This window comes from Wickerhamomyces anomalus (genome assembly GCF_001661255.1).
Source record: "Wickerhamomyces anomalus NRRL Y-366-8 unplaced genomic scaffold WICANscaffold_3, whole genome shotgun sequence".
In the NCBI taxonomy this organism is placed as follows: Eukaryota; Fungi; Ascomycota; class Saccharomycetes; order Phaffomycetales; family Wickerhamomycetaceae; genus Hansenula; species Hansenula anomala.
Genome location: NW_017567112.1, coordinates 950,169 through 966,269, shown reverse-complemented (window position 1 = coordinate 966,269; position 16,101 = coordinate 950,169). Strand labels below are relative to the sequence as shown.

Here is a 16,101-nt window from a genome sequence, read left to right as displayed (position 1 = left end):
AAGGAATTCTAGTTCTTCATTATTTAGATAATCCCAGTTATTAGCTTTTAGTGATAACAAATCTAATGTAGTGATGTGAGCTAATTTTGCCTTGAGACGATTCAAATATGAATTTTTTTCATCAAGATACTTCGTTTGATTGGAGTTTTTCAACTCTTCAATAAAGTTTTCAGGTAGAATGATTTCATTTTGACTATCATCTTCTTGTTCCTCTTGTTGATGGTTCAGTATCTGATGATGATTCTCTTGGTCCACGTCAACGGGTTTAGCTAGATCAAGATCAACGTCGACATCACCATCTTGATCTTTCTCACCAGCAGCAGCAGTTGGAGGGGACGATAGTATGGAGGATATGGCCATTGCTGGTCTCTGTTGTCAAAGATAGTTAGTAAATCATGAGAAGTGTTGCAAAGGGGTATCATTCAACATACCTGATTGTGGGCATCGCCATTGGCGGTTGTGGTAGCTGTAGGGTTGGGCGATGGCTCTTCAAGCGGTATCGACCCACTAGATCTCAGTGAGATGTCCTGGTCAGCCATGATTGATTGGTGAGAGGTTGGTGGCAACTGGCTGATGTTTGTGTTGTTTTGAGTATCCTTCAGCACCGGTTGAAAATTTCTCTCTGGGTTGGTTGTGGATAGCTGTGATATGGGCTCTTTGAGCTATGTAAGTAAAGGATGTAGGATCAAGAGCTTGAAGGTATGGCCTGGATAAGATGGTTGTGATGAAAAGCTCGTTGTTGTGCAGCTGTTGTCGTTGGTGTTTTGTTTGTTCTCAGGTTCCAGCGTATCCCAACCCTGCCAGCCCAGAGCCTTTTATTTGTCGGTTTCAGTTCCAACTTGCGCTTCGTCACTTTGCAACTTTTGGGACCTTCGAAAAAAAATCTCAATTCAACGCGCTTGGAAATCTACAAAATGCACCGAAAATGGAGGTTTTATATAGGAAATTTAGGCTAAAAATAGTATGGATAGAATAAGGATAAATAGATCTATCTAAATATTCTTATTTAACAAAGCTTTACTTTGAATTCTAATGAAATTTTGATGAAATTGGCCACGAATTTGAGTTCTTTTGGTTTGAAAACTGTTGATTTTCACCAGAAAGAATCAGCCCTCGGTAATTCAGTCATGTGATTTATCACGTGAAATGGTTTACATTCCGACTACATATAAACATAAACCTCTAAATCATGTGTAATTGGCAATAAATAGCATAGAAATAGTAGTAGTAATAACAATAGCTCCTGAACTTCACTCATTGTACTCCGCTTCCGCCTTAATGTCAAACATATCTCTTGTCTGCTGCTCCAACTCATTTATATCATAATCATTAACATCTTCCGGACTCATTAAAAATGAACCAATAGCTCCAATATATCCATCATGTTTCAAAAAATGTGCCTGCATTTCACCCTTTGACCAAAAATTTATAGCATAGCTTAATGTTTTGATTATGAAATGATGTCTATTGATATATGACCCCCCAAAAAATATACTCTCCACACCATGAATATTAGCTTGTAGATAACTGATTTGCCCAATATTATTACTTATTGAATAGACAAGACTCTTGATGATATCTGCCTGATTTATATCTGCTCCATTTGGTTTTTTCTCCTTCTTGTTTCTTTTAACTTTATTGAAAACTTTACCAAATGATGAAGCTATGGTGGAACTTTTCAAACCAATCTTATTATAACCAGTCTCACCATAGATATCACCAACAAGCATATCAACATTTTTATTTGCTCCTGATTCGGATAGTTTCAACATTGAATCATAATCTTCACAATCTGTTAATAAGGACAACAACCCCCATAAAGTACCACCTCCAAGTGAACTACCGCCAATTCTTTGGAAATTCCCATCAGGACCATCAACTTTAATCATTGAAACCCCTGAACCTATATTTACCAATAAGTAAGGATATGAAACTTTGCATTGCTCAATATAATTGATCTTTTCAGTCTGATGATCCATTATAAATACTTCATTAGGTATATCATTAATCAAAAAATTTAATCCATGGATCAAACATTCCATTTCATCTTTCTTTATTATTTCAATCTTGTGTTTCTCTGTGAAAATCTTGTTCAAATTCTCATAAAATTTATAAGATCCACCACCTGTAGTTACAACATATTGAAATTTTAACTCATTAAATTCCACCAACTGTTCCAAGAATTTGAAAATCTCTTGAATACTCTCAGTAGCAAACTTTTCTAAAAACACTCTATTGTCAATTGTATATACAATTTTGGTTAAACTTCCACCTATATCCAATCCAATATGATCTGTTTGTTTGATAAGATTTGGAGGAGAGATTGGTAATGCAGGGTTCAGGAGCACAGAACGTGTATCTAGAGCGTTTTTGAGAACGTTAAAGCCCATAATTATCTGGTGATGGTTTATGGGAAATGTTTTGGAGGTTACAATTCTGTGGATTTCATCTATATTTATTTATCTAGCCATCTTGTTCACTTTGTTCCGAGATGCTTCGGTTCGTTGGTTGTTGAGCTTTTGATCGTTTTTTCCCTTTTGTCGCAACGGTCATCTGCAATCAAGTACTGCGGGCGCCCATTCCCGGTGGAGGAGGGTTCGTAGACTGCCTATTCGGGAAGTGAATCTACATGGTGGCAGTAGTTGTATAGCAAAGTCTTAATCAAGTTGGAATACATTATCTAGCCAATGCTTAATCACCACTTTCCCTTCATATAATGTGGCATCCTTATAATCACGTACAATAGCTGCTGAATGGGTGCTTTTTGTGTGTCTGATCAATAATGGGAATTTGTTCCATGTTAAGTTGTTCAAGTTTTTGATTATTTCTAATTGTTCATTTGTCAAATTTAGAATGAATGGTGATAATACTTCTGATTTGTAATACTCTGAATCTTTTTCAAAAAACGACAATTCACTAATAGTTGCCTTGAATCCTTCATCTTCAATTCTTCCATAATCCCCATCATCTTCCTCGATTGTTACCGGTGTATGATGTTTAATATCATATTTGGCATATTTAGCAGACTCCAGTTCATCTTTAGATGTCATTGCATCCCACAAACTTTCCATTAAAGTATCAGCCTGATCATGTAAGGATTTCTCAAAGTTGTTGTGATCAAAATCAACAGAACGAATGGATTCTGCAGGTGTAGTGAAATCATATTCATCATCTTCTTCATCTTCATCACTATCAATCAGGTTAATAGGCTCATCGCTTATGAATTCGGTCAATGATGCGAAAAAACCTGAATTCTCACGCAATGTTGTATTAATACGCCTATGAGATTTAAAAGATTCCATTATTCCTGATAGTATGAACCAAAGAACCCATAATGGAGCAAAAAACAACAGATTAAATGCAACAACTACCCACCTCCATTTTCTTTCCCAAAAATTAGAAACAAGAACAACTTCATCAACTTCTTCTTTCTCATCATCACCCATGATACTAATCTTTCTATTGGATATGACGATATTTGCCAAAGAGTCCAAAATAATAGGCTCATAACTTTTGATGAAGTTGTAATTCAAATCATTCAAGCTTGAGTTTTCATCAATGTTTATGAAAGGATCCACGATGGAAATACCAGCCGTCCACCATGACGTTCTCTTATCATTTATTGCATTTGCATACAAGCTTCTATATTTGAACGATTCTAAAGCCTTGTAGAACACAGATGTTGGAGAGGCCATTAACGACAACAAGGGATTTTGATTTAAACCTGATGAGTCTTTTAAAAACATTTGTTTCCCAGAGAGTGATAATAAATTAGGAACTAAATTATTGAAAATTTTGACACTAATATTAGAACCAGGTGTTAATACTCCAACATGAGGTGTGCAAAAAGTGATAAAATTAACAGGCTTTATGGACTGGAAATAATTTTGATGATATAAGATCCCAATAGCATACCTCGATATCAATCCACCAAGAGAATATCCAACTATAGAAAATTTTGTAACATGGTGGCCCTCTTTATTCAATGTCTTTATTTGATCCATGATTTCATGAGCAACCCGAAGACCACAAACATCAATGCCATCAATTGTTTTGTATCCTATTTGGTATTAGCTCACTAGATAACAGATACCTTGCTACTCCATACTCACCTTCATTACCATGTGTCCTATAAACAACGAGTTTCTCGTCACTCTTTTCAGAGAGATCGAGATTATCAATCTCTTGGTTGATGTAGTCGAAATGCTTCTTATTTCCCCATAATCTGTTTGATTGTTAGGTGATATTCGGTTATCCAATACAGCAATTCACTCACCCATGAACTAGCACTAGCAAGTGGCACTCCATTCCAATATTCAATAGCAAAGCTTTCAAGCCAGTTCCAACTATAAGGGTGTAAATTGAAAGATTCGTTATCAGTGGTTTTTTATCTGATCTGGCACACGATAAAGCAGAAAACCAATTCGCGAAACTGAAATGTCGTACAATTGTCCTGTTATAGCTGTTTACACAGAAAACTTCAAAATTCAATAATGTAAATGATGTTTAAACAATCCAGCGATTTGAATAAACAGTCTTGATGTGTATATAAAAAATTAATGATGAATAACATACACTATCTATATGTAAAAAAAGCTGGTTTAGTTTGAATGATGCACATGTAATCAGTAAGCGTCGTAAACTCATAAATAATTCGTAAATGAAAACCATGTTCTTTTGCTGTTCTCTCTTTTTTTTATTATTATTTTTTCCTCTTCTTCTTCTAAGCCATTTCTTTGTCTTCTTCTTCTTCTTCTTCCTCTTCTTCTGTCTCTTTTGAATCATAAAACATTTCATCAGGAGGACCACCATCTTCTGTTTGTTGATTCAAAATCTCCTCCTCTGAATTCCCCAGGACAATAGTATTATGATTGATATAATCACCTTCAGAAAATTCATTAGCTTTGATTCCTCCCAAAACACAATTATACATTTCTCTTGTCTCGGTTAAAACATTAGTCACATAGCTAATCCAATTCTCATCAATTAATTTGGTATAGATTAATTCGTCAGCTTCAGTATCATTGAATTTTGAATTTTGGAAAGTTGAGGAAAATTTAACAACTTCTTCAGCAATCAATATCAAATGACCCATATAACCTAATCTGACATTTGTTTCTCTTTCTGTATCAATACATAATTTATATGCATTAATGATCAGGTTTGTAATATCACATTTATCAAACAATTCCAAAATCAGATATGGATTATAAGAAATATCCAATCTTCCGTTGAAAATTTGTTGAACAATATCAAAGACAACATTATGCCAGAAATTATTCCAAGGGAACTTAACAAACATGTCAATTATTGTAGTCAAAACATTTGAATCAATTAATGCAATTTTGAAAACATCACCAACAGTTGGGTTTGAACGCAATTGCTCCTTCTTTGTCACAACTGGGATATGAAGTTGAGGCAATTGATGATGATGAGAACCACTTGATCCATCTTCTTGACTTTTAACATCTTCGTCGGCTTCAGTGATAGAAGTCATTGGATCAATTGAAGGAGTTGAATGTGGTGATATAGTTATATGCTTGGAACTCAAAGCAACAGATGGTTCTGAAGTCCCACCAATATTTAAATTTGAAAAAGTACTCCCATTGTAGGAGTTTGCACCTGGGGATGGAGATGCTGAATGTTTGGTATTATTACTGTTGATCAAGTCTTCACTTAGGGCATTCTTCAAATTGAATTCTTGTTGTTCCAAGAAGTTTTCACGTTCTTCAATGATTTTTTCAGTAAGATGATTATTCAATAATGCTATATTGGAACAATGTAATAATTCTGCAACTAATTCACAAATTTTAAATCTTTCAAAACCTAATGGTTCAATTTCTTGATTGATTTGAGTTTCAATTCTTTTGGAAGTTAATTCCTTATCAGTCAATATATCATTGAAAGACCCCAATTTTTGAGCAAATTTTTTCAACATGTTACCCAAATATATTGGATCCCTTTTATTAGGAGGATTAGATTCAGTAGTTGTATATAACAAATTGACTGAATCATAATCTGAATTGTTTTTTCTAATAATTTCAATAATGACACCAACAACAGTAGCCAAGCCATTACCTTTTAGCAACATGATCTCAATAATTTTATCAATACACGTATCACTAACAAGTTCTTTAGTTAAAAGGTTTGGGCCAATGGTATTTTCATCAATTGAAGTGTTTGCACTAATTGCAATTAAAGCCTTAAGGAAATCACCACAAGAAGATTGAATTGAACTGTCATGATCTGGATAGAGTAGGTTAAGCAACTTTGGTATCAATTTTTGTTCAGATAACAGCTCTATTATACCAGTTGGGTTATCTGCCTTGTCAGTTGTAATTATCCTCAAAAGAAAATCCATAATCATGGTGATGTTTACATGTTTCAAAAACAAATCAACTAAATCCTGTAAAGACCTTATGAAATTCAACATTTGATCTGGTCTTGATTCCAACAATTGTTCATTGATCTTGATGAAGAATTGAATTGAAGGAGATGAACTTTTGAAATCATTTTTTAAAAACCACCACAACTTGTTCAGTAGTTGAGGTTCCTCCACCAAGTTTTCAGATATCAGCCAAATTTTGCAAGACAAAACTTCAGATGCAGTATGTATTCTATTGAATGTTGTTGTTATGTCATTGGCTGTTGTTTCATCTTCATCCAACTGGTTTTCGGAAGCTTGGTAAAGTTGTTGCTCATTCTCTTCAAACCATTGTTCTGAGTCAACGACAAGATCAAGAAGAACTTCCAAGATAGATTTTCCTTGTGTTGATTGTGTTTGTTGCTTTTGCTGTTTTGTATTGTCATTGTCATCATCATTCATATCGACATCATTATCCTGATCAACACCACTTTCATCACCACCTTCATCTTCATCATCTTCTTTATCAATATAACCAAAGCATATGAAATCTATCAGCTTGTTATTTTGCCTACTCAACTCATTCAAGAAACTTGGGTCATCCAATAAATCATAAACGAATTCTTTATCAATTTTAATATTCTCCTTCTCTTGATCCAAACCTGGGGTCACATTTGAACTTGATCCCGCTATGGCTGAAGTATCCTGGTTGTTGCTTGAAGTGGCAGCATTGTGTGTAGTTGAAGCTGAAGCAAATGAAGGATCTACTTCGGATGGTTGTGCGTTGGTGCTGGACTGTTGTTGTGAAGCATTTGACCTCTCGTAGTAGTATTCGTCCAACAGTCTGTTCAAGTGAGAAGCCGAGTTGGCGTTCTGTCCAAAGGGCCAGAAAGACATGGTGTGTGTTGAGGGTGTAGTCCCTTGCTCAGTCAGAGGTTCTGTTGGTGATCCTTCCTAGGCCTGTGTGTGCTCCAATTGGTGACGGTTGACCCTGCTGCTGTTTGGCTCTTTGAGTGAGTGTTTTTGACGTTGTTGATGTTCAAATCCAAAAACCTTCGCAAAAAGCCAGAATCGAATTTCGCGAAGTGTTACCCTGTGGTGGCTCTTTGAGTGGTGGTGGAATCGGGTGGTTCAGGGAGGCTATTTGCTGTTGAAAAGGCTTTCATTATGGCTATTGGGATATTTCTATTGTATATATTCACTTTAATTTACCCTTTTCAATACAATTATTCCGTGTATTTCCAAGTCTCTTTTTTTGGGCATCTGGTTGTGCTCAATTCTTTGAATCTTTTCGTGAAAAAGTGCCATCAACCATCAACAAAAGACAGCTCAGACTTAATACCCACCAAACAATTGCTTTCCAATGGGCTCCTTCGTGAAGAAAGTGCTGCTTCTGGGGATCCTCTCCTACCTCGTGTTCCTCACAGTTGACTTTTCAGCACCAGAGATCCAAGCGGTGCGCTCACAAGTTGATTCTTCCTTCACCCATATCAAGAGCCATAAATACTATAATGACTACGTGATACCAGCTCAATCTCAATTGGAACCTTTCCTCACTAACGTCAACACCAAATACATTAGTCCTTCATATTCCAAGGCTACCGGTGTCGCTGCTGGTAAATATAAGGTCTATTTATCCAAACATGTTGATAATGTCGTTGATAAAGTGGTGAACTCGCCAGTTTTTGACAAGATCATTGTTTATAAACCTCAATTGGTCAAATATTATCAATTGGTTGAGGAAAAAGCAAAGTTCTTCAATACCCTTGCAGTGAGGTATACTCTGATTGGGTTTAGCAAGCTTATTGAACAAACTACCTTGTTGAGAGCAAAAGCTTGTGAACATTATAAATTGACAAAGCCTCTTGTGATTGATTTTTATAATAACAAAGCTATTCCTTTTTCAAAAAGCACTCAATCCAAGTCTATGAAGTCTATTGCAATCGCTAGGGTTCAAGCTGCTAAGCATTTCAAGTTGATTAAATTGCATGTTTTTGAAATTTATGCCAAACATGTTGCCCCATTTTATCACTCCAAAGTCTTACCATTGATTAAACCAAGTTATGACAAATATTTGAAAGAACATGTCGATTTTATTATCAGTCAAGCTATCAAGTATTACAATCTATTCAGGGTTGAACAAATTATTTCATTGTCTCATAAATGTTATTCTTCAGCCTATGAACAAATCATCAAATATGGTAATTCAGATTCGTCAAATCAAGAAAGTGACTCCACAGCAGCCACTTCTGATAGTCCAACTGATTTTGAAGAAGAAACTGAAGTTCCAACTCTTGAAATAACACCTGAAGAAGAAGCATCCACTGAAGCTAAAGAAGCAATCATAAGTGATGAACCTTCTCAAACTGAAACTGAAACCGAAACTTTTGCTGAGACTGCAACCGTCTCATCATATGGATCTTTTTCTGAATCCACTGAAGATTCTTTAGAGACAAAGGCTGCACAGGAGGAAAATGCTGAATTGACATTATCTTTAGCTGATGAAATTACAGCATGGAGAAATTTTATTGATGTTACTGTTGAAAATATTTTCAAGAATTTTGACAAATCAATAAGGGAATTAGAGCTGGAACAACTTGGCGAAGCTAAACCTCATATCTCTAAATTATTATCAAATTTAAGTCAAACTTCAAATATGGATTATGCTTATATCAATAGGGTCATTTATGATATCAATTCTACTACTGTGATTCTTGAAAATGATGAAGAGGCTGAACTTGATATGTCTGGGAAACTCATTGATCACAAGATTTCAAGACAAGAATTCCGTGAATTATTAGCTGAAAAAAGTGAATCATTAAAATATTTAGCTGATCAAATCAATGTTGAGTTGAAAAAACATGTTGCTGATATTGAAGACAATTTAGAAATTGAAAGAAAATTGATTGTGGATATTTTTGAAGAGTTTGCTGAAGTTTCAATCAATGAATTTAGTAAAAAAATGATGTATTCAACTTTTTCAAATACTTTTAAAAAAATTGATCAAGAAGGTTTACAAGATGATGATGAAAATTTCTCAGATTGGAGAGAATACGTCAAGGCTAAAAACTATTTGATCAAAAAAAGAGAAGAACTGATTGCAAAGAAACCAGATTTTGAATTGATTAATAAACTGATTAGCGAAGTTGCATTCACAATGAAAACTTTGGAACAGGATTCCGGTAATGGATTTGCCATTCTAAGAGCCAAAGCTAATCTGGCTTTCCAAGCTCGTGAGGCTAGAGAAAGAGCTGAAGAAGCTGCCATTGAAGCAGGTGAAGAAATTACAATGACTTACCTCAAAACCAAAACTGCAACAATTGGTGATGATGGAATTGTCACTGATCCAAAAGAGACTGAAGAAGTCAAAGTTGATACACCAGTTAAATATTTTGTTGAATTGTCCCATGAAGCTGTTTCTCAAGAAACTAAGGTTGATGAACCAGTCAAATCTTTTGTTCAGTTATCTCAAGAGACCGAAGAATCTCATGAAACCAAAGTTGATACCCCTGAAAGAGTAGTTGTTCAGTTATCCCAAGAATCAAAAGCAACCACTCAAACTGCAATTGTTGATGCTCCTGTTAGATCCTATGCTCAACCTGAAGATGTGGAGACACCTTTAAACGAGGAAGAAGATTTGGTTGAGGCTGTTAATGAAGCTGCAGAAACTGATAAAGTTACTCCACCAGAGCCAGTTGAACCAGTTGGTGGTATCCAACAACCTATTGTTGACGAAGCCGAGCCTGAATCCGAACCATCTGATGAAGAAATCGTTGAACATCAACCTGATTCTGAAGAGAATGAACCTGAGGAGGACATTGTTGAGCATCAACCAGATTCTGTAGAAGAGGATGAAACTCCAATCCCTGAAGATACCCCAGAACCTGAGTAGTGGTTGACATTTATCTAACTAGACTGGACAATTGCTTTTATTCTACGCCTTCTTGTATAGTATTTTTAATCTTTTGTTATTACCAAGTTTTTTTGTAGTTTGTATCACATTTTTTGAGGTTGTTGTTCTCCGGTTATGAGCTCGCAAGATGAAACCAGGAAAAGGAATTTCAACGTCTGGGTCCAGACTCCACAGCACCAAAAACTACAAAAGAACATCAGCAACATTGCAAAGACAAAAGATACACTCAAAAAGATATCCATTCACTAACAAAATAACCAATCCAGCCAATCAGCAGTCCCAAGTTCAGTCTCCCAAATTATCCCAAGTGACAGGTAGAATCGGTGTGCGCAACACATTCTTGTTTTTTTTTTGTTTTTTTTTGGTTTTTCTGATTCGAATTCAAACGCGTCAACAAAAAAAAGTGAACAACTGGACCACAACATCAACATCAACATCATCAACAACCAGTCCACAATCTCAGCAACAGCAGCATGGCGTCCACCTACGAAGTTGGGACGTACGTATCTCTCTCTATGGGATCGTCTGAATGGGCAGCCATCATCACCGCCTTGGAAGTGATAGGGGCCATTGAGATTGATCTGAATCTGTGCGTAAAAGAGCCAATACTAACTATTTATATATAGCCGATGCTGGGTTCAAAGTGATACAGAAGGTTGGGTCGGTGCTGAGGTCACGAAACATACAAACTTGAGCAGTAAGCACCAGCTCCAATTGACTATAGACTCCAACAAGGATGTCATTGACGTTGAGGTTGATTCTTTGGATGAATCTAATGAAAAATTGCCTCTGTTGAGAAATCCTCCAATTTTAGAAGCAACTGAAGATTTAACATCTTTATCCTATCTAAATGAACCTGCTGTCTTACATGCCATCAAAGTAAGATACTCGCAGTTGAACATTTATACCTATTCAGGTATTGTTTTGATTGCCACAAATCCTTTCCAAAGAGTTGATCAATTTTATTCTTCAGATATCATTCAAGCTTATTCTGGTAAAAGAAGAGGTGAACAAGATCCACATTTATTCGCCATCGCTGAAGATGCTTATAGATGTATGAAACAAGATCATCAGAATCAAACCATTGTGGTTAGTGGTGAATCTGGTGCTGGTAAAACAGTTTCTGCCAAATATATTATGAGATACTTTGCTACTGTGGAGGAAATTACAAATAGTGATTCAACAGTTCTTGGTGCAAATAGTAATAACGTTGAAATGTCAGAAGTTGAACAACAGATTCTAGCTACAAATCCAATCATGGAAGCTTTTGGTAATGCTAAAACCACTAGAAATGATAACTCTTCACGTTTTGGTAAATATTTGGAAATTTTATTCAATGGTGATACAGCTATTATTGGTGCAAGAATAAGAACTTATCTATTGGAACGTTCAAGACTAGTTTTTCAACCAAAGACTGAGCGTAATTACCATATCTTTTATCAAATATTGGAAGGTTTATCAGCTGATGAAAAAGAACAATTGAAATTGACATCTATTGACGATTACAACTATTTGAATCAAGGCGGTGACTACCGTATTGAAGGTGTCGATGAAGTTGAAGAATATAAAACCACAACAGACGCTCTGTCGTTAATTGGTATTGGTAAAGATACACAATTCTCCATTTTCAAAATTTTAGCAGCGTTATTACACATTGGTAATATTGAAATCAAGGCTACTAGAAACAATGCTTCTTTATCATCAGATGAACCAAACTTGGTAAAAGCTTCTGAATTGTTAGGTATTGACCCTTACAACTTTGCCAAATGGATCACCAAGAAGCAAATCATCACAAGATCTGAAAAAATTGTTTCTGATTTAAACCATTCACAAGCTTTAGTCTCAAGAGATTCCGTTGCCAAATATATTTATTCTGCATTATTTGACTGGTTAGTTTCTTATATCAATCATGATCTTTGTAACCCAGAAGTTGTTGAAGATATTAAAACTTTTATTGGTGTTTTAGATATTTATGGGTTTGAACATTTTGAAAAGAATTCATTTGAACAATTTTGTATCAATTATGCTAATGAAAAATTACAACAAGAGTTCAATCAACATGTCTTCAAATTAGAACAAGAAGAATATGTTAATGAAAAGATCGAATGGTCATTTATTGAATTTAGTGATAATCAACCTTGTATCGACTTGATTGAAAAGAAACTTGGTATATTGTCTTTGTTAGATGAAGAATCAAGACTACCTGCTGGTAATGATGAAAGTTGGGTCACTAAGCTATACCAAACTTTAGATAAACCACCAACGAATAAAGTTTTCAAGAAACCAAGATTTGGTCAAACTAAATTCATTGTTTCCCATTATGCTCTTGATGTTCCTTATGATGTTGAAGGTTTTATTGAAAAGAATAGAGATACCGTTTCAGATGGTCATTTAGAAGTTTTGAAAGCTTCAAAGAATGAATTGTTGACAGAAATCTTAGATAACCTGGACAAGGTCGCTGAAGCCGCATCTAAAGAAAAAGAAGAAGCTGCTCCAAAGAAACCAGGTCCTGCTAGAACAATAAATAGAAAACCAACATTAGGTTCAATGTTCAAAAACTCTTTGATTGAATTGATGAGCACTATCAACTCAACAAATGTTCATTATATCCGTTGTATTAAACCAAATGAAGAAAAGGCTGCTTGGAAATTTGATCCTTTAATGGTTTTGTCACAATTAAGAGCATGTGGTGTCTTGGAAACTATTAAAATTTCATGTGCTGGTTTCCCATCAAGATGGACATATGAAGAATTTGGTAACAGATATCATGTTTTACTGAACTCAAGTGAATATGAAACTATATTGTCCGGTACAGCTGATAATGATACTGTTCGTAATATTTGTGATTCAATTTTGAAGAAAACTGTTGATAAGAAAGAAAAATATCAATTGGGTTTAACCAAAATCTTCTTCAAAGCTGGTATGTTGGCTCATTTGGAAAAATTGAGATCTGATAAATTACACAATTCAGCTACCTTGATTCAAAAGAATATTAGAAAAATTTATTATCGTCGCCAATTTTTGGAAGCCAAAGAATCAATCATCAAATTACAATCGTTATTGGTTGCTTATAACACTAGGGGTAAAATTCAAAGAGAAATTGAAAGCAATGCTGCCACAAATATTCAAACTTTAATTAGAGGTTTCATTGCCCGTAAAAGATTTGTTCAAGTTTCTTCGTCTATTGTTGCATTACAAGGTTTAATTCGTGCAAGACAATCAAGAACTCAATTCGTTGCTAGTCAAAAGGAGAGACATGTCATTACTATACAAAGAACTATCAAATCTCATAGAGAAAAATCACAGTATCGAAAATTGAGAAGAGCTGCTGTTTTCACTCAATCTGCCTATAGAAGTAGATTGGCTCAAGCTCAATTAAAACAATTGAAAGTTGAAGCTAAATCTGTCAACAAGTTGAAAGAAGCAAGTTATAAATTGGAAAACAAAGTTATTGAATTGACCACGTCATTGACCACTAAAGTTAAAGAAAATAAATCACTTACAGCTGAACTTGAGGCTCTTAAGAAATCACTAGAAGATTCACACAAGACTCATGAAGATTTGAAAGCAAGAGATTTATCCCATCAACAAAAATTTACTGATCAAGCTGATTCTCATTGTAAAGAAATTGATAATTTGAATTCTGAATTAAATAAATCAAAGACTGAATTGGAACAAGCTACCGAAAAGATCAAAGAATTGACAGCTTTACAAACTCAATTGAAGAATGAAGTTAAAGACACTCTTGACCAATTGACTCAAGCTAAACAAGAATTGTCTAGACATGAAACTGCTGAAGATGATTTGAAAAAACAAATATCAAGTTTGAAGAACGAATTGGATATTTTGACAAAACAAGTCGCCTCAGGTCGTCATGCTCCATCATCAAGATCAATGGCTAACAATAATACAACACCAAAGAGATCGAGACGTTATAGTCAACAATCTTCTGCTCATGGTGATGATGATAGCCATACCTTTAGTCCAAAACCAGTTTCAGTTATACCGATCACCAATCAAGAAGATGATGCTGAATCTACACTAAGTTCATTATCAGCTATCACTAATGAATTATATGCCTTATTACAAGATTCAAAGACATTACATACAGAAATTGTTCAAGGTTTATTAAAACATTTGAAAATTCCAATGTCTGGTGTTATGGCTGAATTAACTAAGAAGGAAGTTTTATTCCCAGCTAGAATCATTATTATAATATTGAGTGATATGTGGAGATTAGGTTTAACCAAAGAATCTGAAGAGTTCCTGGGTGAAGTTTTATCAGTCATCCAGACCATCGTCTCCAATTTGAAAGATGATGATATCATTCCTCATGGTGCCTTCTGGTTGTCCAATACTCATGAATTATATTCTTTTGTCTCATACGCCGAAATGACTATAGTGGAGAACGAAACCATATCGAGTGAGATGGGAGAAGAAGAATATCAAGAATATTTGAAATTGGTTGCTGTTGTTAAAGAAGATTTTGATTCATTATCATTTAATATTTATAACATGTGGATGAGAAAGATGGAAAAAGAATTAGAAAAGAAGGTTATCTCAGCTGTTGTTTTGTCACAATCATTACCAGGCTTCATGACTACTGATTCTGCTCCATTGTTTTCCAAGATGTTTTCACAAAACAACCAATATAAAATGGATGATATTCTGTCCTTCTTCAACAATGTCTATTGGGCTATGAGAACTTACTACATTGAACCAGAGGTTATGAATGAGGTTATCATTGAATTGCTAAGATATATTGATGCTGTTTGTTTCAATGACTTGATTATGAAACGTAACTATTTGTCATGGAAACGTGGTTTACAATTGAACTATAATGTTACCAGAATTGAAGAATGGTGTAAGAGTCATGAAATTCCAGATGCTTCAAATTATTTAATTCATTTATTACAAGCTGCCAAATTGTTACAATTGAGAAAAGCATCTGTTGAAGATATAGAAATTATTTTTGAAATTTGTTATGCTTTAAAACCTGTTCAAATTCAAAAATTATTATCTCAATATGCTGTTGCTGATTATGAAACTCCATTAGACGAAACTGTCTTAAGTGCTGTTGCTGAAAGAGTCAAGAGTCAAGGTGCAAGTTCTGATGACTTCTTCGAACCAGTTACTAAAGATGGTAATTTTGAAGATCCATTTAGAAAGACTGATTTAAGACCATTCTCAAGAGTCGAAGCTTATGTTCCAGCTTGGTTGAACTTGCCAAAAGTTAGAAGAATCATTGAATTAGTTACAAAGAATGCCACTGCACAAGAATATTTGAACAGCAGAATGGAGAATGGTGAATCTGTTGATGGATATGAGGACACTGCTGCTCAAGCATAACGATAAGAGAGATACCCACAATCAACATTCCTTTTGTTTTCCCCCCTTATTATTAGTACAATAGCTTTAGAAAGCTCAGTATACTGTGTTTTATTCTTAATGTATACTTTATATATAAACTATCCTGTGTTTGAAATTCTGATTGTGTACACCCTTTCTATGATATGATGCTAGCAAATTTGCAAATTCGAGAAATCTCAATTGTGGATTCAATCCAGCAAGCCATAGAAAAACATCAAATGAGCTTTAATATAAAACCAATCAGTATAACTCATTAATCTAAAAATATTACGTAATATTGGTGTAATAGTTACGTCAGCGGTAGGGCGACTGCCCGTGTTTTCACATGCGAAACGTTTAATTTTTTTTTCCTCGTTTAAAGAAAATTTTTGGGATCTCAATTTGAACACATTTATCAAAACTTCATCAACGACAACTCCAGTCAATTGAACCCCCCAGAACTCAACTATCCACA

At 34.8% G+C, this 16,101-nt stretch overlaps 4 protein-coding genes across 4 annotated transcripts; 1 reads left to right on the top strand and 3 right to left on the bottom strand.

Annotated features, from left to right (window-relative positions):
- Positions 1–815: 815 nt before the first annotated feature.
- On the bottom strand, positions 816–2,042 carry WICANDRAFT_83961 (uncharacterized protein; the record flags this gene model as incomplete). The annotated part of the gene is made up of 2 exons (XM_019185629.1): positions 816–860; positions 1,335–2,042. 2 exons carry the CDS (start codon positions 2,040–2,042, stop codon positions 816–818), a joined length of 753 nt encoding a protein of 250 aa, XP_019039168.1.
- Positions 2,043–2,657: 615 nt separating this feature from the next.
- WICANDRAFT_62536 (lipase ROG1 family protein) lies at positions 2,658–4,308 on the bottom strand (the record flags this gene model as incomplete). The annotated part of the gene is made up of 3 exons (XM_019183392.1): positions 2,658–4,060; positions 4,113–4,225; positions 4,277–4,308. 3 exons carry the CDS (start codon positions 4,306–4,308, stop codon positions 2,658–2,660), a joined length of 1,548 nt encoding a protein of 515 aa, XP_019039167.1.
- A 415-nt stretch (positions 4,309–4,723) lies between these two features.
- On the bottom strand, positions 4,724–7,354 carry SAP155 (Sap155p; the record flags this gene model as incomplete). Its single annotated transcript, XM_019182714.1, has 2 exons — positions 5,578–7,354; positions 4,724–5,469 (listed from the first exon to the last, which is right to left on the bottom strand). Exons 1-2 carry the CDS (start codon positions 7,259–7,261, stop codon positions 4,724–4,726), a joined length of 2,430 nt encoding a protein of 809 aa, XP_019039166.1. The 5' UTR covers positions 7,262–7,354.
- A 363-nt stretch (positions 7,355–7,717) lies between these two features.
- On the top strand, positions 7,718–10,339 carry OSW7 (Osw7p). Its single transcript, XM_019180432.1, has one exon. The coding sequence runs from the start codon at positions 7,728–7,730 to the stop codon at positions 10,254–10,256; it is 2,529 nt and encodes an 842-aa protein (XP_019039165.1). The 5' UTR covers positions 7,718–7,727; the 3' UTR covers positions 10,257–10,339.
- The last annotated feature ends 5,762 nt before the right edge of the window (positions 10,340–16,101 follow it).